The following is a 21303-nucleotide window of genomic DNA, read 5'->3' as shown; positions in this document are numbered from 1 at the left end:
TATGCTTAAGCATAGAACAGGAATTTCTTTGAGTCATGATTGATTTTAGAATTGATACAATAGAGATACTTGGAATGACAGAACCAGGTCTTGGAAAATACAATTTCCATCCCACTCAGTCCTAACAGGATTTAGGAAGGGCTGCAGCAAAGGATCAAGATTTAATTATTTGAGAATATGACCTTCAACAGACATGTGCAAAGCTACAGACCTCTGGGCGGTCCTGGGTTAAGCTAGAGCCACCATTGGCACAGGGAAGACATGGACAGTGATTGGTAGATGTGAGAACTAAGGGGAGGGAACTTGGATGGTTTCCTTAAAGATAGAGGGGTCTGAGGACTGGGGGTGGTTGGTTGGAGAGGTTTTGCTCTGGAGAGGTTGTGCTCTGAGAAGGTTGCTCTGAAGGAAGCTGGAGGTGGAGGCCCCTGAGACTGTTTCTCCATTTTGGTCACGTGAGTGATAGGGACTGATCTCTTTCCTTTGCCTCAACTATCTAAGGGCTTGGGCCTTTTGGCCCAGCCTAAACGAAGGGGGCATTTAAGCCCTATTCCCTTCTCTCCCCTTTCTCTCTCACTCTCTCTCTCTCCCTAATACCTTTCTTCCTCCTGTTTGTAATTAAACTCCATAAAAGGTTGACTGCTGACTTGAGTTTTCATTTAGGAATTACATAGCTGAATTCCTTGGCGACCTTAAATTAATGTATATCAGTCTTTTAAAGTGATTTCCTTGTCACATAGTGAAAGAAGAAAGGGCAGGACTAGGAGTGGAAATCAAAATGTTGGGAAATACAAAGCTGGTAATCATAACTCTGAATGTCAATGGAATGAACTCACCCATAAAACACAAGCAAATAGTAGAGTTGATTAGAAACCAAAATCCTACAATATGTTGTCTACAAGAAATACACATGAGGAAGGTAGCTACTCATAGGGTAAAGGTAAGCAGATGGAGCAGAATCTATTGTGCATCAACTGAGAAAAAGAAGGCAGGAGTCGCAAACATGATAAAAATAGATCTAGTTAAAAGGGACAGGGAAGGTAATTACATCCTGATAAAAGGCAGAATAGACAATGAAGAAATATCAGTACTCAACATGTATGCACCAAATGGCATAGCATCCAAATTTCTAAAGGAGAAACTAGTGGAGCTCAAGGATGCAATAGATAGAAAAACTATACTAGTGGGAGGCCTGAACCTTCCTCTATCAGAACTACATAAATCAAACCAAAAAATAAATAAGGAAGAGTAAGAGAAGTGAATGAAATCTTAGAAAAATTAGAGTTATTAGATATGTGGAGAAAAATAAATAGGGACAAAAAGGAATACACCTTCTTTTGAGCAGCACATGGTACATTCACAAAGATTGACCATGTACTAGGGCATAAAAATATTGCAAATAAGTGCAAAAAAACAGAAATAATGAATGCAACCTTTTCAGATCACAATACAATAAAAATAATAATTAGTAAGGGTACATGGAGAGACAAATCAAAAATTAATTGGAAATTAAATAATACAATTTTCCAAAATTGGTTAGTTAAAGAACAAATCATAGACACCATTAATAATTTCATTGAAGAAAATGACAATGATGAGACATCCTTTCAAAATTTATGAAATGCAGCCAAAGCAGTACTCTGGGGGAAATTTATATCCTTGAATTCATATATTAACAAATTAGGGAGGGCAGAGGTCAATGAATTGGGCATGCAAATTTAAAAAGTAGAAAATGAACAAATTAAAAATCCTCAGAGGAAAACTAAATTAGAAATCCTAAAAATTAAAGGAGCAATCAATAAAATTGAAAGTCAAAGAACTATTGAATTAATAAATAAGACTAGAAGCTGGTACTTTGAAAAAAAACAAATAAAATAGACAAAGTACTGGTCAATCTAATTTTAAAAAGGAAAGAAGAAAACAAAATTAGCAGTATCAAAGATTAAAAGGGAGACCTCACCTCTAATGAAGAGGAAATTAAGGCAATCATTAAAAACTATTATGCCCAATTATATAGCAATAAAAATGGCAATCTGGGTGATATGGATGAATATTTACAAAAATATAAATTGCCTAGGTTAACAGAAGAAGAAATAGAATACCTAAATAACCCCATATCAGAAAAAAGAATTGAACAAGTCATCAAAGAACTCCTTAAGAAAAAATCCTGAGGACCAGATGGATTCAAAAATGAATTCTATCAAACACTCAAAGAACAACTAATCCCAATATTATACAAACTATTTGACAGAATAAGCAAAGGAGTTCAACCAAATTCCTTATATGACACAAATATGGTACTGATTCCAAAGCCAGGCAGGTCAAGAACAGAAAAATAAAACTGTAGACAAATCTCCTTAATGAACATAGATGCAAAAATCTTAAATAGGATACTAGCAAATAGATTCCAGCAAGTGATCATGAGGGTTATTCATTATGATCAGGTGGGATTTATACCAAGAATGCCAAGATGGTTCAATATTAGGAAAACTATCCCCATAATTGACCATATCAACCAGCAAACCAACAAAAATCACATAATTATTTCAATTGATGCAGAAAAAGCCTTTGACAAAATATAACATTAATTCCTATTGAAAACACTAGAAAGCATAGGAATAAAAGGGCCTTTCCTAAAAATAATAAACAGTATATATCTAAAACCACCAGCAAATATAATCTGCAATGGGGATAAATTAGAAGCCTTCCCAATAAGATCAAGAGTGAAACAAGGATGCCCATTATCACCTCTACTATTTGACATTGTACTAGAAACACTAGCAGTAGCAATTAGAGAAGAAAAGGAAATTGAGGGTATTAAAATTGGCAATGAGGAGACTAAGGTATTACTCTTTGCAGATGATATGATGGTCTACTTAAAGAATCCTAGAGAATCAACTAAAAAGCTAGTCTAAATAATCAAAAACTTTATCAAAGTTGCAGGATGCAAAGTAAACCCACATAAGTCATCAGCATTTCTATATATTTCCAACACATCTCAGCAGCAAGGATTAGAAAGAGAAATTCCACTTAAAATCACCCTAGACAGTATAAAATATTTAGGAATCTATCTGCCGAGACAAACACAGGAACTATATGAGCACAACTATAAAACACTTTCCTCACAATTAAAACTAGATCTAAATAATTGGAAAATTGCTTTTTTTTTCCTTAATTGCTCATGGGCAGGATAAGCTAACATAATAAAAATGACAATCCTATTCAAACTAATTTACTTATTTAGTGCCATACCCATTAAACTACCAAAAAACTTTTTTACTGAATTAGAAAAAAACATAACAAAGTTCATTTGGAAGAACAAAAGATCAAGGATATCCAGGGGAATCATGAAAAAAAATGTGAAGAAAGGGGGCCTAGCAGTACCAGATCTCAAACTATACTATAAAGCAGTAGTCATCAAAACAATATGGTACTGGCTAAAAGACAGAAAGGAGGATCAGTGGAATAGACTCAGGGTAAGTGACCTCAGCAAAACAGCCTATGATAAACCCAAAGATCCCAGCTTTGGGGACAAAAATCCACTATTTGATAAAAACTGCTGGGAAAATTGGAAGACAGTATGGGAGAGATTAGGTTTGGATCAACATCTTACACCCTACACCAAGATAAACTCAGAATGCGTGAATGACTTGAATATAAAGGAAACTATATGTAAATTAGGTGAATACAGAATAGTATACACGTCAGATCTCTGGGAAAGGAAAGATTTTAAGATCAAGCCAGAGTTAGAAAAAATCACAAAGGAGCAGAACCAGGAGAACATTAAACACAGAGACTGATACATTGTGGTACAATTGATTGTAATGGACTTCTCCATTAGTGGCAATGCTGTGATCCTGAACAACTTGGAGGGATCTACAAGAAAGAACACTATCCACATCCAGAGGAAAAACTGGGAGCAGGAACACCAAAGTAAAACAACTGCTTGATTACATGGATCAAGGGGGATATGACTGGGGATATAGACTCTAAATGATCATCCTAGTGTAAACATCAATAACATGGAAATAGGGTCTGATCAAGGACACATGTAAAACCCAGTGTAATTGCATATCAGATATGGGAAGGGGTGAGGGGAGGGGAGGGAGGGAAAGAAATATGATTCTTGTAACCAAGGAATAATGTTCTAAATTGACTAAGTAAAATTTTCAAAAAGTAAAAAAAAATTTAAAAGAGTTAGAAAAATTACAAAATGTAAAAAAAATAATTTTGATTACATTAAATTAAAAAGGTTTTGTACAAACAAAACCAATGCAACCAAAATTAGAAGGGAAGCAACAAATTGGGGGGAAAATCTTCCTAACAAAAATCTCTCACAAAGGTCTAATTACTCTAATTTATAAGAAGGTAAATCAATTGTACAAAAAATCAAGCCATTCCCCAATTTGTAAATGGGCAGGGGATATAAATAGGAAATTTTTAGATAAAGAAATCAAAACTATTAATAAGCACATGAAAAAGTGTTCTAAATCTCTTATAATCAGAAAGATGCAAATCAAAACAACTCTGAGGTATCACCTTACACCTAGCAGATTGGCTAACATGACAGCAAAGAAAAGTAATGAATATTGGAGGGGATGTGGCAAAGTCTGAACATTAATGCATTGCTGGTGTAGTTGCGAATTGATCCAACCATTCTGGTAGCATTGGCTATGGGAAGGGGTGGTGAGAGGGGAGGGAAATCATATGATTCTTATAACCAAGAAAAAATGTTCCGAATTGACTAATTAAATAATTTTTTAAAGCATCTGGAATTGATCCTCCAGGTTAATCTGAGCAGGCACTGGTACTTCTGCTGTGGTCTTCTCTGGATCCAGGAAGATCATCTTTCAATGCCCACTAAGTCTTTTTTGGGAGACCATCCAGTCTCTGCTCCCTTCATGTGGCCTCAAAAGTATTATATTTCAAAAGGTTTGGCACCATAAGTTCTACTCTTCTAACTCCTACTTCCCCCACTACCCTATCCCTTCTTAACTATCCCATCTAACATTTTGTGTCCTATATCATAATCCTTTCTAAATGTTATATCCTTCACTATCTTCTCTCAGTCACTCTTTCCTTCCTTCTTCAAAATGTCCTCATCTATTTGCCATGCATTTTGCTCTTCTAGCTAAAGGATAATCTGTGATATTAATAGCTAGCACTTATATAGTGCATGCTATATGCCAGGTACTTTATAAGCATTTTACAATTATTATCTTATTTGATCCTCAACAACAACACTGGTACATAGGTGCTATTATTCCCATTTTGCAGATGAGATAACTGAGACAAATAAGTTAAGTGACCAATTCAGTGTCATATTGCTAGTAAGTATGTAAGATCAGATTTGAACTCAGATTTTCCTACCACTAAAATGGCATTCTTTCCACCATGCAAACTAACTGCTTCCATTTATGCCTATGATCCAGTGTAAAATGCATGGTACAGACAATAAATAAAAATGGAGCTAGAGAAAAGAGAGAACAAAATTGGCTAGCATCACAGTAGCTAGCTGCAAGGAGGAAGTAAAACATAATATCCCAGAAGGATAGGCTAGGAAAGTAGCAACTTAATTTGTTCCGTAACAATAAATATAGGTTTCATTCATTTTGCTTTCTGAGAGTCTTTTTTTAAAAACCCTTACCTTCCATCTTGGAATCAATTCTGTATATTGGTTCCAGGGCAGAAGAATGGTAAGAGCTAGGCCATGGGGGTTAAGAGATTTGTCCAAGGTCACACAATTAGAAAGTGTCTGAGCCCAGATTTGAACCCAGTACCTCCCAGCTCTTTCTGAGAGTCTTATAGAATTTTTGGTTTGGAAGAAACCTCACAATATATATTGCTAGAGCTGGAGGGTGCCCTATAATCTATAAAATAGGATACTAGAACTGGAATGTTCCTTCAGCCATAGAATATGAAAGATTTAATGGATCTTAGGACACAGTACACAAAATATTAGAACTGGAAAGAACCTTAGAATATATAGGAGCTGAAAGGGACCTTAGAGATCAGGCAATCCAAACTCTGTTTTATAAAAGAGACAACTGAGGACCATTTGGGGAGTGATCAAGCTTATTTTTTAAAGTTTTGCAAAGTTTATTTTTTAAAAATTTGGTTTGAAGGTCTTAGCTACCTATTGATCTGGTTTGTATATTCATTCAGCAAGTATATTTTTAGAATCATTGACATTCCAGCTATGGGAAGGGGTGGGGGGAGGGGAAGGAAAGAATATAATTTTTGTAACCAAGGAAAAATGTTCTAAATTGAATAATTAAATAAAATTTTCAGAAAAAAAGAATCATTGACATTCCTCAACTGACTCCTAGGTCATTTTGTGTTCCCCTGACACTAATCTAAAAGAAAATGATTAACTATGTTAGAGTAAGGTATTTATCATTCTAAAAGTGACATGCCATCCTTCCTTTACAAAAAATCTTATTAACACAAGTCTACTTCATTCTTTCCTTAGGATCATATCTTGATTGTCCCTAGGCTCTAACAGCCACAATGACATTTCTTGGATGGTGCTTACACTGGACTGCAATAGTAATTGACTGGGAGTCAGGAGACTTAGGTTCTAGACCATTCTTTGTCTCTAACTGGCTAGTAATTTCCCAAATAAGTTGTATTTTCTTCAGGACTGGATTAGATAATTATTTGAGGTCTTTTTTCAGATCTTCTGGTCTATGCTCTGAAGTAAAGCATAGAATTGTAGCATGATGCCGTGGAAATGGTTCTGAACCTGAAGTCAGGAGAGATTCCTGACTTGTAACTTAACTACTTAACTACTTACTGTGATCCTAGACAAGTCAACCTTAATGAGGTCGTTTCCCTGTATGTTAAATGTATACTTTTACTATTTACCTCTCAGGGTTGTTAAAAGAAAAAGATCTTGTAAGCCTTAAAGCAGGCTCTTTAAAGGTGTTATTACTATAACATTTCTTCTAGTTTTGATATTCTAGGTTCCATGATGTTAGCCTTATAATTTTAGGAAGGGTTTGTAAGGGTTTTTAATAATCTGTTAACTATGAGTACCTCTGAAATAAAGGTCTAATATTCTGGGAACCAGTTTGTAGTGTAAGAAAATGAGAGATACTGATACAAAGGTGATTTACAAAGACACATATTACTCTGGCTATTCAATATGTTTGTATATGTATATAGGTATTATACACTTGCACAAGTATGTGTGGTATATTATTTGTATACACACAAACATACACATACCATTTAGGTTGTTGTTGTCATATCTGGTGTTAGCCAGAACTCCAGAGAAGGAAAGGTAGACATCTTGGTTTGTTTTGTGGGGACAAATTGAGACAGACTACACACAGCTGTGCTGACAACACTTCTTGTCCGATTGGTAGAGCGCCCCAGAGCAGCCTGTCCCTTTAAGCAGGAGTCTTCTCTTGGGTTTCATTCTCTCCGCATCAGTGGGCTCTGGTGGAGCCCGCAGCAAGATGTAAACTTGACTGGTAAGTCAGTGGTTGGGGGGAGGGAGATTTCCACTGCCCTTTTGGCCCTAAAAACTTTGGTGTCCCGGTAGGATTAAGGCTGCTGGGGGGGTGGGGGGGGAACGGAGCAATCTGCACTACTCCAGTATCACCAACACAATATTGCCACACACATGCACACACGGCCACCTAGTCGCCTCACCCATCCCACCCTCTAACCCTGTAACTTCAGCCCAGTGACTGGATGGCCGAGTAGTAGAAGCTGTACATTCAGAACCACAGACAGCTCCTTTTGCCTTCTAGGTCCTAATGGTCCAGCTGGCTATGTCCCCTGGACAGCGTCTCCTCCCCAACTGGGCGGGGGCTTCAGGGATATGCAGATAGCTTTTCCTGAGGCTGGGAAAGGCGAGGGCACTCCTTTCAAGGGCTGGTCCCCACAGCTGAAATAACAGCTATTTTTTGCCATCCACCCTCACCACCCACCCACCCACCTCCCCACGCTTGTGTGTGTCTCTCTCTCTCTCTCTCTCTCTCTCTCTCTCTCTCTCTCTCTCTCTCTCTCTCTCTCTCTCTCTCTCTCTCTCTCTCTCTCTCTCACACACACACACACACACACACACACACACACAAGCGAGCACACGCACGCACACGGTCCAGTTGCCACCTCTCTGATTCTCTTTCGCCTGGATCCTCCCCAGACAGCCAAGCATCCCGGAACCCTCCACTCCCGCCACGGGGGCCATGCCCCACACGGAATCCAGCCCCGAGGCCCGAGAGGAATGAGAGGAGTCCCGGGTACTCTGGGGAGGACCAGGAGATGCTGGCAAGCCCGGTGGAGCCCGCCCCCCTCGGAGGGGAATAGACAAGGCGGCGGGCTGGAGAGAGACCATTCCCGGACAGGCAGCATCAGTCCTAGCCTTGCCAAAGCCCCAGGCAAGGGAAGAACCTGCTTGTTTGAAGAGCTTGCCCTGGGATCTCCAAGGGTAACAGCCTGCCCCAGCTGTCTAGCTGTGGGGTAATTCAACTCCCTCCCATCCCCGCCCCGGACCCCCGCCCTCCACTTCTTCTCCCACCCCCCAATCTACCAGCGTACCATGAAGAATTATGAGGATGTGTGACAGAGGTATCCAGATGTTGATCACCACTGTAGGAGCTTTCGCTGCGTTTAGTTTAATGACCATTGCGGTGGGCACAGATTACTGGCTGTATTCCCGAGGCGTATGTAGGACTAAGTCTACAAGTGATAACGAAACCAGTCGGAAGAACGAGGAAGTCATGACCCATTCAGGGCTTTGGAGGACCTGCTGCCTGGAAGGTATTTACATCTTTCCTCACACTGACTCTCAAGGTTTTCCAAATGCTATGGAGCCAAGAGATGAGGGGGGTTGTGGGGAGTAGGAAGTCGGGGATACAGGGAGTGCTCAGTTCAAGGCATTGCTAAGAAGATTTAGGCGTCCAGTACTCAGGGCTAACTGGGACCGTAGACTCGGAATGCATCAAGAGATGTGTAGCTCAGTGAGGTGGAGGGTATGGTTTCATGCTGGCCTGGGACTCCACAGAACTGTAGGTGGCAACGGTGTTTAAGGAAGTCATTTGGTAAAGCCCAGATCCTTCCATCGTCTTTCAGGCTTCTTAGAGCTGTTGGGGGAAGCGGGTGAAGGGGATGTGTTGGCTTCCTAGGTCCTCCCTGTACTAGTTGCCATCCGCATCCTCCTGCCAGGAGTTATCCAGAGCAGACATTGTAAGCTCGCATTTTCATAGCGCTTCACAATTCTCGAAGTGCCTTTCTCTTAACAGTCTTGGGATACTGACAGAGGAAGAAATTGAGGTTCTGAGAAGGGAGTGACTTGCCCAAGGTCACAGGACTACTAAGTGGTCAACTGGCCTGCTTACCTAAGACTTATGACTCCAAGTCCAACATGCTTTACATTGCACCATACTGGGTGCAATATATGGCAGGGACAGTTTTCTATCCTGTTACACATCTCTCACCAGAATCCTAGCTACTCTAAATTTTTCTAAAGTGGGTGGTATTCATGGACCCCTTGTCCCTCTCATTATTCCCATATTCTTCCTTTAAAAACATACCCTGTCATGATAACTTACACACTTATTAACCCACCCCCTACACACACACACACACACACACACACACACACTATATAAATATATGGAAAACTTCATTGTCTCTTCCCTCTATTACATATCAGGGTATCTACCACATTCTGCCATATCAAAAGAATCTGAAATCTCAGCATTAAAACTGACAACTCCCAGGAAACCATCTATTGCCAAAAAGTACAGTTTTTTCTTCCCTCTAATCATATCTCTCCATAAACACATATATCCAAAACCATTGATTTTCCTTATGGTCTCCTTAGATTGATTGGGTACCATCTAGGTAGTGAGCTACCTGTCATTCCAGGCTAAAGCATGACCACTTGTTGGGTATGTCATCTAGAGAATGAATGCATTGTATCGGGATTGATTTAGATGGTCTGTGAAATCAATTCTATGATTCTAGGATACTACAGTTTCTACTATTTTGTGATTCTAAGATTCTGTGATTATATGATTTTAAAATTCTATGAATCTAAAATGTGATGATTCTAAGGTACCAAGACTGATTCATCTAGATGCAGCAGCATTGCAACTGGTTTTTATAATTCAAAATTCTTCTTTGGCTTAAACCAGAAGAGGACCTTCCAAATTGTAATTAAGAATATAGGCCAAATATTTGGCTGTGGTAGTAAGCCCTGGTTAATCTTTCTTACTGTGAAACTTGCTCTAACTGTAGCAAAAGAGGTTTGAAGGGGGATAGGGCAGTGTACAAGTGCCAACAGAAACTGTTAGGCAGATCATGTAGAAAAATAAATGCTCTTAAGAGATCAGAGGATGGTGGAAGTTGATCAAAATAGAAGGCCAGGATTAAGGTTCCTTTAGACTCACTGATGAATCTTTGAGAAACCTGAAGCAGTGATGGGAACACTTGAAAAAACCCCTAAAACTGAAGCCCAGAGAGGTTGCTCCCCTCTTTGAACCTCAGTTTTATCATTTTCAAATGAAAGAATGGAACTAATTGACTACTAAAATCTATTCCAACTCTGATATTCTCTATTCTATGTTCAAAGGTCCCTTCTGGGTCCAACATTCAATGTGATGTATTCTAAAGTGCCTTCTATTTCTAAAAGTCTGTTTTTAAGGACCCTCCCATCTCTTAACATCCTCTGAGTCTATGAAAGTCAGGGTCTCTTCCTCCCCTCTACCCATATGCCTCTGCTTTCTATGCTGATTTTTCAATGACTGGCATTTGCCCACTAACTGAAAAATGTCTACGTTGCTATTTGTGTGTAACTTACCAATACTGATGAATAAAAACCTCAAACCAAGCGAGTGATTAATAAGGCAGGGAAAAGACAACTGTTTCAGAATACTGATGAGAGTCCAACATGGCAACTGTGCTGCTCTTACGGAGTGAGTATAAAAGCTTTATGAATGACTTGGGAAAGAGATTAGTTAAAACAACACAATTTTAAGAGTTCCATCAATGGGAGAAGAGATCAAGTGCACCAAATCTCTAGTTTAAGGGATCCAAGAAATCCAATAGTCAAAATTCTTCATTTTACAAATGGGGAAATTGAGATCCAGAGAGGAAGTGATTTGCCCGAGGTCTTGCACCAAGTTAGCATCACAGCCAAGTAGTCTGACTTGTAATATTTTCCATCATATCGTACCACTGCTGCCCAAAAGCAGAATGCCAAAGCTGTAAGCAATCTTAAGGATCAGAGTCAGATATGCCCCATCTGGCTATTTTATAAATGAAAATATTAAAGCCAAAAATGGGCAGCAAGTTGCCCAAGGTCATCACATAACTATGTTATGTTAATGATAGCATGAGGTCTAAAAATCTAGCTCTTGTGACTTCCAATCTAGCATTCTTTCTACTTTACCACCCAACTAGCATGACCGCTGCCTACCTTCTTATCATCACCAAACCTTTTAGCAACCTTAAAGACCTATAGAAATAGTAGCTATTGTTGTTTTTAATGGTGTGCTTTTCACACACTAATTGGAAAAATGCCTTTGTTGCAAATGCCACAGTAGCTAGTGCTATGACTTCACTTGCCAGTGTAATATTACATCATCTCTCAGCCTTCTTCCCATAGTCCTGACACCATGGAAAACTGTTGTCCTGATTGTAGCACAGCTAAAATTACTTCAGTCTTCAATACTACAAATTTGCAGTTTGTGAGGCTGCAGCTGTGGAAAAGCCACTTTAGAAGCAGTTTGGTATAGTGGAAACAGCACTGAATTAGGAGCCAGAATACCAAGGTCCTGGTCCCATCTCTGCCACCACAGAGAATGTCAGTTCCCATATCTTTTAAACGATGAGATAGAACTGGATGATCTTTTAGTCATCTTCCAGTTTTGGTCTTTGCTCTGAAGTCCCTACCAACTCTTATCATGTTCTAACATTCTATGTTTTCCCTCCCTGCTCTGATACCCTTTTTATTGTCTAACATTCTGGTGCAACATCAACATTCTATGTTCTATGTTCTAAGGTCCTATATTAGTGCCACAGAAAGCTCTGACGTCATCTATTCTTACTTCATCCGAATGGTAGCATATTATTCCACATCAATTTTTCCTCTAAATCTGAGCAAAGCAAAGGGCACAGTGGTTGTCTAGTGTAGTCAGTCACATTAGGAAATTTTTGCCTGCCCATTGACTGAAGCCTCGAAATGTATGGCTGCTGCCAGGACACTCGGCTGAAAATTGCTACCAGGGTCTCTAGCAGTACAGTGGAATCAGGTATGGTTTGTCGCAGTTGCATGCACAGCTCCTGGAATGGGGAAGAAGGCAGGATCAGCCCCTGCTACTGAGACTGTGACTTGCCCATAGAAGCTGTTCACAAGCACTATGGAACAGGTTCATGCCATTTTCTCAATACAGCTGCTGTCAGGGAGACCCAGCTTAGGAACCTTCTTAGTTTCCCTAATATTTCCCCTAAGAAAGTCCACTAGGACTTCTTCCCCCTCTCCTCCTTTTTATTCAGCATCCAGACAACAGAAACAAGAGCTTTCTTTTAAATAGCACTTTGTTGTTCAAAAGAACTTTACACCCATAATTTCACTAGATCTTCACAACATTCTGGTGAATAAGAGTATGTCAGTCTGCAAGCTTTTATTAAGCATTCACTTACTTATGTATGAGGCAGTGTTCTCATCATTGGGAATACAAAAAAGGGGGGAAACAGTCACTGCCCACAAGAAGTTCACAATCTAATGGGAGAGAGATCATGCAAATAAATAAATACATACTCACATATGTGTATATATTACACATCATATGAATATTTTATTTTGATATACATGGTATATATGTCTATTTTCTATAATGCTGCATATATGTATACATGTATATGTGCATTGTGTACGGGGTAAATTAAAAGGTAATCTCAGAGGGAAGAGAGAGAAGGATAGTGTATTATTCTCTCCATTTTACAGATAGGAAAGTGAAGCTCAGAAAATTGAAGTGACTTGCCCAGGACCACAAACCTGGAGAATGATTTTGATAATTCTTAAACTACCATTTCCTAATATAATTTTCTTTCTTCTACACAGAACTGCCTCTCAGAAGGTACTCATGCTCCCATAGGCAAAGTCATGGAATATAACCAAGCTATTCATACTGTCCATCTTGTCATTTGATGGTCTTTAGTAGGAGAATTGAAAAGAGCAAAAATTGGGGGAGGGGGCAGCTGGGTGGCTTAGTGGATTGAGAGTCAGGCTTAGAGATGGGAGGTCCTAGGTTCAAATCTGGCCTCATACACTTCCCAGCTATGTGACCCTGGACAAGTCACTTAACCCCCATTGCCTAGCCCTTACCAGTCTTCTGCCTTGGAGCCAACACATGGTATTGACTCCACCATGGAAGAAAAGGGTTTTTTTAAAAAATTGGGGTGATCCTACTTGTATCCTATGGCTGATAAACTGTATGAAGAAAGTCAATTATGGTCATTATCAACTTGAATCATGCTGTTATTTGGACCCAAGATAACTCTTTAATGTACCCATTTTTCCAGGCCCTCTATAGCAAGAGTTCTGGATCCTTTTTGTGTCATGAACCTTTTAGCCCACAGACTCTTTCTCAGAAAGAAAAAGAGGTTTTAAATGAATAGAATAATATATGTTGGACTGAAAGGGAAACCAATCATATTGAAAGAAAGTTCTAATTGTTTATCACTCAAGTTCATAGACTCTCTGAAATCTGTTCATGGACAGGTACATGGACCCCACATTACTCTGTAGTAAAATTCCCCTGTAACACTCTCTTCCCTCATCATCACCACCTACCACCACACTACCATCCTGATACCAATCTTCTCTAGTGAAATAACTAGATCCTTGATAGTGGACTTAAGGAACTGCCTATAACAAGGAAATTCCATTTTGGAGCAGTGAGATAAAATTCAGAAACAGGTCTAAACAAGTATTCATTTATTTATTGAATAAACATTAATTAATTAATTAACTACCCTGTGCTAGGTGCCTGGCATGAAATTAAAAAATTACAATTGTCCCTGTCTTCAAGGGGCTTACAATCACCTTGGGGGTGGGGGAGTGAAGGAGGAAATGATGTGTACATACAGAGGTAAAAACACAATATATACAGTATAAGGAAATAGATTTAACAGCTAGAGAAGAAGAGAGATCTGGAAAGACCTTATGCAAAAAATATTACTTGGGCTGAGTATTGAGGAAAACTAGAGATTCTATGAGATAAATGAGAAATGGGAATGAATGCCAGACATGGAGGATTGTTGTTCAAAGGCAAGAAATGAAATGCTATGTATGAGGAACAAACAGCAAGTAGACTAGTTTAGTTGTAACAAAGTGTGTGAAATGACATAATGTATGTTGATGCCAATTTGTGAAGGACTTTAAGAGCCAAAGAGGAAGTTGTCTTGGTTTTTACCTGGATTGAGGGCATTCTGATCATTTTAATGATTGCTGCTATCTCTACAATTCTTTATGATTAGCAAATTCTCCAGATCAACCCTGTGAGACTGATGTTGCGAATTCAGTCACTTCTCCCCATTTTACAGGTGAAAGAGTTAAAGCTCAGAAGAGAAAAGTAACTTCCCCCAAATCACACAGCTAGCAAGTGACTGAATGAGGATTTGAACAGCAGTATTCTGGTTCTATTTGCAGCAGCTTGTCTACTGCACCATAATGCTTCTTCCCAATTATATGTGTCAGCAGCATGCAGGGGCACAGCAGAGAAAGGGGAAGGAGCAGAACACAGTCACTGATACTTTTAAATAATGGTACTTTGGAGGGCTTCAGCAACATAATGCCATTGATGATTGAGAAAGTGATCCTTAATCACCTGCCTTAGCAAACTTAGTTGTTGTGAAGTAGTTTCAGTTATGTCTGACTCTTCATAAAACCTTATTTGGGATTTTTTAAGCAAAGATACTGAAGTGTGTTTGTCATTTCCTTCTCCAGCTCATTTTACAGATGAGGAAACTGAGGCAAACAGGATTAAGTGGCTTTACCAGGATCACACAACTAGTAATGGTCTGAGGACAGATTTGAACTCAGGAAGAGGAGTCTTCCTCTTCCTGACTCAAGGCCCCATGCTCTATCCACTGCACCAGCTAGCAGCCCTATAGCAAATGAGGAAGCCAAACAATTTGAATATCAGAGATGTCTGAGAGTGGTCTTCATCATGGTATACTGACTCAGTCACAGAATCCCAAGTTCTCTGCTCTATGTATGACTTTTCTTGGCACCCCAAGGGATTTGATCAGTTCAACTGAACACCCAGAGAATGTGTCTAGTGACTGTGTTCCCTAGGGGGAGTAGCCTTGTCACTGTTCGTGTTTGTTAGAAACTGAGAGCAGGTGACAGGGAGACAAGGGCAACATAAGCATCAAAGGAAAGTCTGGTGATTAAGGGAGTGCCCATAGGCTCAGCTTCATGCTGCACATCTATCTGACATATCTAACTGGGACCTTTCTCCTCCCTGAGGGTGGTTTCTCCAATGGAGTTCCAAGTCTTTGACAAAATCCAGTTAGTGTGTAATGCTCTTTAAAGCTCCCCTTTGTCATTCTTCAGTCAGATGAGTGAGCAGCCGGTTCTCTATGCACAACTCCAATACACACCTTAGGTGTTAGCCAGAGCCCTTGTTCATAATAAAATGTAGACTTTTCTTAGGCTGCCATCCAAACTCTCCACCATCTTGTTCCAACTGAATTTCTAGACAACTCATACTACTTCCCTTTCTAAGTCTACACTCCTGCCAAACTGGGCTATTTTCCCTTCTCAGACTCATCTTGCCCTCCTCCCTCTCCTGACTCCATGTCTGCACACTATCTCCCATCCTAGGAAAAGACACTGACCAAATCCCAGTCTCTATCCACTGAAATCTTTGTCTTTCTTGAGATACACCACCTCTTCCAAGAAGCCTTCCTTTATCTTCCTCACTAACCCTTTACTAGAACTGATCTCCCTGTCTCTCAATCCCCCATTCTTTTTAGTTTGAGCTCCTCTATGTGCTAATTTGTAATATAGTTATATAGACATATCTTATTCCCTTCCCCAACCCTATTAGGAGAGAGATTTCAGTTTGTTTCATCTGCATGGTCCCTACAGTTCAGCATGTTGACTATAGGTACTTAATAGATATTTGTTGTTGTTCTCACCTCCATAAAAGAGCCTAATAGATTCCAACATCGCTACCCACACCTCGGGCTCCTTAGTGAGATAGATTGGGTCCCCTCATTATTCACCCTTCTTTTTTCCCTTGTGTAAGACATGTTTGTGCTGAACCAGATTTTCAGCCTGAGGTCTCACAGAGACCATTTCATATTCATTGCTATCAATCACAATATTTTGAATACTGCCTCATGGCCATTTCAGGAATAATCACAACAGGTTACATTTTTATTAGGACTTAACAAAGTGCCTTCACATCTATAACTTTATTTGATTCTGGGAGCTTCCTCCATCTCCTTTTAGCCTCGATTAAAAGGCTGCTTCTGCTAGGAATTTTCTCCAATTTCTCTGAATGATCTTTTACTCCTAATCCTCTCCTAGCATGTTAATTGTTACTCTTCTTGTTCCCTTAATGTTTTATTATTTAAAAGAGCTATCTGTGGTCATGTCCTGTCCATGTTCATGCTAGTCTATAATTTTCATATGTGTATTAGTTAAATTTTTATCTCTCCCCAAGCATAATATTTTGTACACTGTAGGTGCCTAATAAATGCTTGTTGAATTTAGATGTGCTATATATCCAATGAACAAATAGGGAAACTAAGGGTTTGAGGAAATGAAATGACCCACTTGCTTAGTTATAAAGTGGTAGAGCCAATATTTGAATCTAAGTCTTTTGATACCAAGCCTCATGTCCTTTCCATGGAACCCTTTTGCCTTCCTCAGTACAAACCTTCCCAAGATACTATAAAGTATGACTTACCCTCATCTCTAAAAGGGGTCTCTAGATGAAGAAGGATTATGCTGCCATCAGGTAGAGAATAGCCATTTTGGTCTGTCATTTCTATCACTCCAGATACTTTCATTTTGCTGGAGAAAGTAAATAGGCTGGGGCAGCTAGGTGGCTCTGTGGATAGATAGCCAGACCTGAAGACAGAAGGTCCTGGGTTTAAATCTGACGTCAGATACTCCCCAGCTGTGTGACCACTGGGCAAGTCACTTAACTTCCATTTTCTTGCCCTTACTACTCTTCTGCGTTTGGAATCAGTATTTAGTATGGATTCTAAGACAGAAGGTAAGGATTTTAAAAAATAAATAGATAAAGAGAATAAGGAAATTTACTCTGAAGTTAGACTCTATTCTAGATGTAAGCATGAGCTCATGAAAACAGCCATTCTACAGAATGGGTTCAGATGGCTTTTCAGGGCCCTTTTCTCTTCCCTCTGCAGTATATCTGGAGAGTCATCATGCCATGAGATGGAAAAATCCAGATGTAGCATTGAAAATGACATGCCAAATGTCTGCGGATATTAGCTCTCACAATTGCTATAGGACTTTAAAAGTTTACAAACACTTGCATCATAACAAGCTGATGAGATGGATAGTGCGTGTCTTTTTATCCTCATTTTATAGATACAGGAATTCAGACTCAAAGAGGTTAAATTTGTTCAAGTTCACATAGCATCTGACTCCAGAATCAAAACTCTCTTCACTAATATCATGCTGCCTAAAGTAGGCAGTAGAAGTCCTGAGTTCTAATTCCAGATATGTCACTGATTAGCTTTATAGCCTTGGAACTGAACTACATGATATCAAAGAATCCTCTGATATTCAGTGTTCTCAGGTCCCTTCTATTGATAGCAATACATTAATAAAGAACTTCATAACAAGCATGCATAGCTGTTTGCATGTTGTCTTCCCCATTCCATTAGACTATGAGTTACTGGAGAGAGCAGGGACTTTTTTTCCCCTTTCTTTATATTCTCAGCATTTAGTACAGTGCCTGGCACATAGCAGGCACTTATTAAATGTTATTTCACTAGCAATCAACCCTGTCCAGAAGAGCTAAAGCACCTTAATTAAGGTTTGCAAAGTGCTTTCTAGAAGTTGTCTCATTTGACCCTTAAAACTTCTCTGTGAGGTAGGTGCTATCATTATTACCTTTTTACAAATGAGGAAACTTTCCCAGGATCAGTGAGCTAATAGGTGGGACTGAACTTAGGTCTTCTTGACTCTAATTCTTGTACTCTATCCTTTGCCCCACCTAGCTACCAACAAATGAAGCTGCCTATGGAAATAGATTGACATAGTGAATTAAATGCTAGACTTGGAGTTAGGTAGACTTAGGTTCAAATCCACATATTAAGCCTTAATAGCTTTGTGATTAGACAAACCACTTAATCTCTTGTTCCTTATCATTAAAATGGAATTATAATACCTGTAAAGTCTGGCTCACTGAGTTTTTGTGAAGCTCAAATAGGATAAAGCATGATAAATGATTTATGAAACATAAAATAACAAATATCAGCTCATTGTAGGTAGATAGTTGGTTCTGTTATTGGAGATGGTAAAAAAGACTAGAAATACATTTGGGGGAGTGTTTTAGAAAAGACCTCTTAATCTAATTTTTACAAACTTTTAAAAAAGAAATGTTGAGAACTGAATTTTAGTATAATCGGTTTCCTTAGTAACCCTATATCTTTTATTCTATGCATCTAAAAATATCTGAAGAGGAGTCCAGAGGCTTCATCAGGCTTCCAAAGGGGTCCATGACACACAAAAAAGGTGAAGAGCCCCTGCTATAGAGGGAAATCCTGCTTCAGGTTACAGGAACTAGAGACATTCTTCTTGTTTCCATTTGTTGGTCTTGGTTTTGCCCTTGAGGACCAAGTAAACTAAGTTTATATGACAGTTCATGTCAAAATTATTTAAAGTACCTTCTCAGTGGTAGCTCATCAATGTTCTGGATATTGTATATTTGGAGGAGAAAAGGAAAGGAAAAACAGGTATGTTTATATTTCCAAGTTTATAAGCCTAAAAACTAAAATACTGAGTAGAAAAGTGTAATTAGGGTTATTGTCAACTACAAAGTCAAAAACAGAATTTAGTCATCTCCTTCTTGATGCTTTCTCCTCAGTCAGGCAATCTCCATCTTATATAAAACCATTATGTCAATTGGTATAACAATGATGTTGTTGATATAATGATCATGATGAGTACTAGCATTTATGTAGTGCTTTAAGGTTACAAATAACTTTACATTGTCAGGAATTTTTACTTGGAAAGCCCTAGACTTGGAAAAATTCTATATTGGGAGAACTACTTAATATCCAAATATCTTATATCTAAATATCATTGTTTTGTCTCTTTTGATGCTACCATTGGTCAGAGAAATCAGCTGAATTATTTTTTATCAAAGAATCAGGACCTCAGAGTTGGAAACAAACTAAAAGATCAGCCAGTCAAGGCCATACATGAGAAGAAATCATCTTCCCCCTTTTCCTCTCAAGTGGTTATCCAGTTTCTGCTTAGATACTTCCAAAGAACCTCACTACCTAACAAATCAGCAACAAGCATTTCTAAAGCACCTCCCTATGTATCCTCTCTCTCTCTCTCTTTTTTAAACCCTTACCTTCCATCTTGGAATCAATACTGTGTATTGGATCTAAGGCAGAAGAGCAGTAAGGGCTAGGCAATAGAGGTCAAGTGACTTGCCCAGGATCACACAGCCAGGAAGTGTCTGAGGCCACATTTGAACCTAGGACCTCCCATTTCTAGGCCTGGCTCTCAATCCACTGAGTTACCTAGCTGCCCCCTACCCTCTCGTGATTTTGTGTTTTTGCAAACACTGTCTTCACCTATTGAATCTTTCCCTTCCTTCAAAGAGAAACCACTTCATCCACAAAGCTTTTCTCGTTCTCCATTCCTTCTATATCACACTACCCAACTGTGAAAGATAGAGTAATGCCACTGAATGGATAAAGAACCAGGCTAGCCATCAGAGAAGATCTGAGCTCTAGCACTGACTTAGGCATACATTAGTTTTGTGAGCTTAGGAAAGAAGAAGTTTCCTCATTAAGAGTTCTCCAAACCAAAAATAAAAGTGCCTCTCCTCAAAGCACTGAACTACACAGAGGCAAACATACATAAAAGAGTTTATGTCCTGTTAGGGGAAGACAATCTCTTCACAGATGGGCAAATGAAGGATGTAAACTACATAAGTGTATAATGATGGGGAGGAGAATGAACTCTTGAAAGAGGTGGCAATTAAGCTGAACCTTGCAGGTGAGTAAGGGTTCTAAGGGGCAGAGATGAGAAGGGAAAGCTTTGCAAACTTGGAGCACCAGTACAAAGGCATGAAGAAGGGAAACAGAACTTCACATATGAGATACAGCAAGTGGACCAGTAGAGTTATAATGTACAGGATAGGATGGAAAAGAGAAGTAATGTGTAAACACCCTAGAAAGATAGGTTGGAGCCAGACTGTGAGGAAGTTTACATGCCAAACAGAGGAGTTTATACTTCATTATGAAGGTAATAGAGAGCCTGTTGACACCCCTTCCCCCACCACCATTCCTTTAAAAGAAGTGGTATGGTCAGAAATGGGCTTTAGGAATCTTAATTGGTAAGTTATATGGAGAATAGAAAGGGGTGAAAATAAATGCTGGAATGTCAATTAAGAGGCAGCAAGATAGCTGCCTATAGAGAACCAGACCTAGAGACAGGAGGTTCTGGGTTCAAATCTGGGCTCAGATACTTCCTAGCTATGTGACCCTGGGCAAGTCACTTAACCCCAGTTGCTCTTCTGTCTTGGAATGAATTCTTAGCATGAATTCTAAGACAGAAGGTAAGGATTTAAAAGGTAAAAGAGCCTATTGAATGTGTCCAACAAGGGGTGGCTAAGAGTTGGGTTGGGGTGGCAGCCATGTAAGTGGAGAGAAGAAAATAAATTTGGGAAATATCATGGAAGTATAATCAATAAGAATTAATATCTGGTTGGACATATGGAGTGAGAAAGACAGAGGAGCCAAGAAGGGATCCTGTAGTTTGCACACCTGGGTGAATGGAAAATTATTTGGAAAAGTAAATTATTCCATTATACAAATACTGCTTTCTAAGATCCTGTGCCCTTAGCATTGGCCCTTCTGCTACATCCTCCTCTATGTAGTATCTTCCTCCAACAGGAAGTCTACTCCTTGAGCAAAGGTTGTTTTGTTTTTCTATTTCTATCCCAAATGCTTGGAGCATTGTGAGAGAGCAGTAAGTACTTCTTCTTTCATTGGAGGACTGCTTCAGTGTTAGAAGTTCTTCTTCATAATGAAACCAAAATCAGACTGTAGCTTCCA

The 21303-nt window shown here is 39.2% G+C and overlaps 1 protein-coding gene across 1 annotated transcript in view; it reads left to right on the top strand.

Annotated features, from left to right (window-relative positions):
• The first annotated feature begins 7316 nt into the window (after positions 1 to 7316).
• Positions 7317 to 21303, top strand: part of CACNG3 (calcium voltage-gated channel auxiliary subunit gamma 3) — a 133846-nt gene continuing 119859 nt past the window's right edge. Inside the window, exons 1-2 of the mRNA XM_007499047.2 lie at positions 7317 to 7475; positions 8153 to 8769. Coding sequence (XP_007499109.1) covers positions 8559 to 8769 — 211 coding nt within the window. The 5' untranslated portion in view covers positions 7317 to 7475; positions 8153 to 8558. The remainder of the gene's footprint in view (positions 7476 to 8152; positions 8770 to 21303) is intronic.

This window comes from Monodelphis domestica, chromosome 7 (assembly GCF_027887165.1).
Source record: "Monodelphis domestica isolate mMonDom1 chromosome 7, mMonDom1.pri, whole genome shotgun sequence".
In the NCBI taxonomy this organism is placed as follows: Eukaryota; Metazoa; Chordata; class Mammalia; order Didelphimorphia; family Didelphidae; genus Monodelphis; species Monodelphis domestica.
This window is presented reverse-complemented; position numbering and strand designations above follow the sequence as displayed.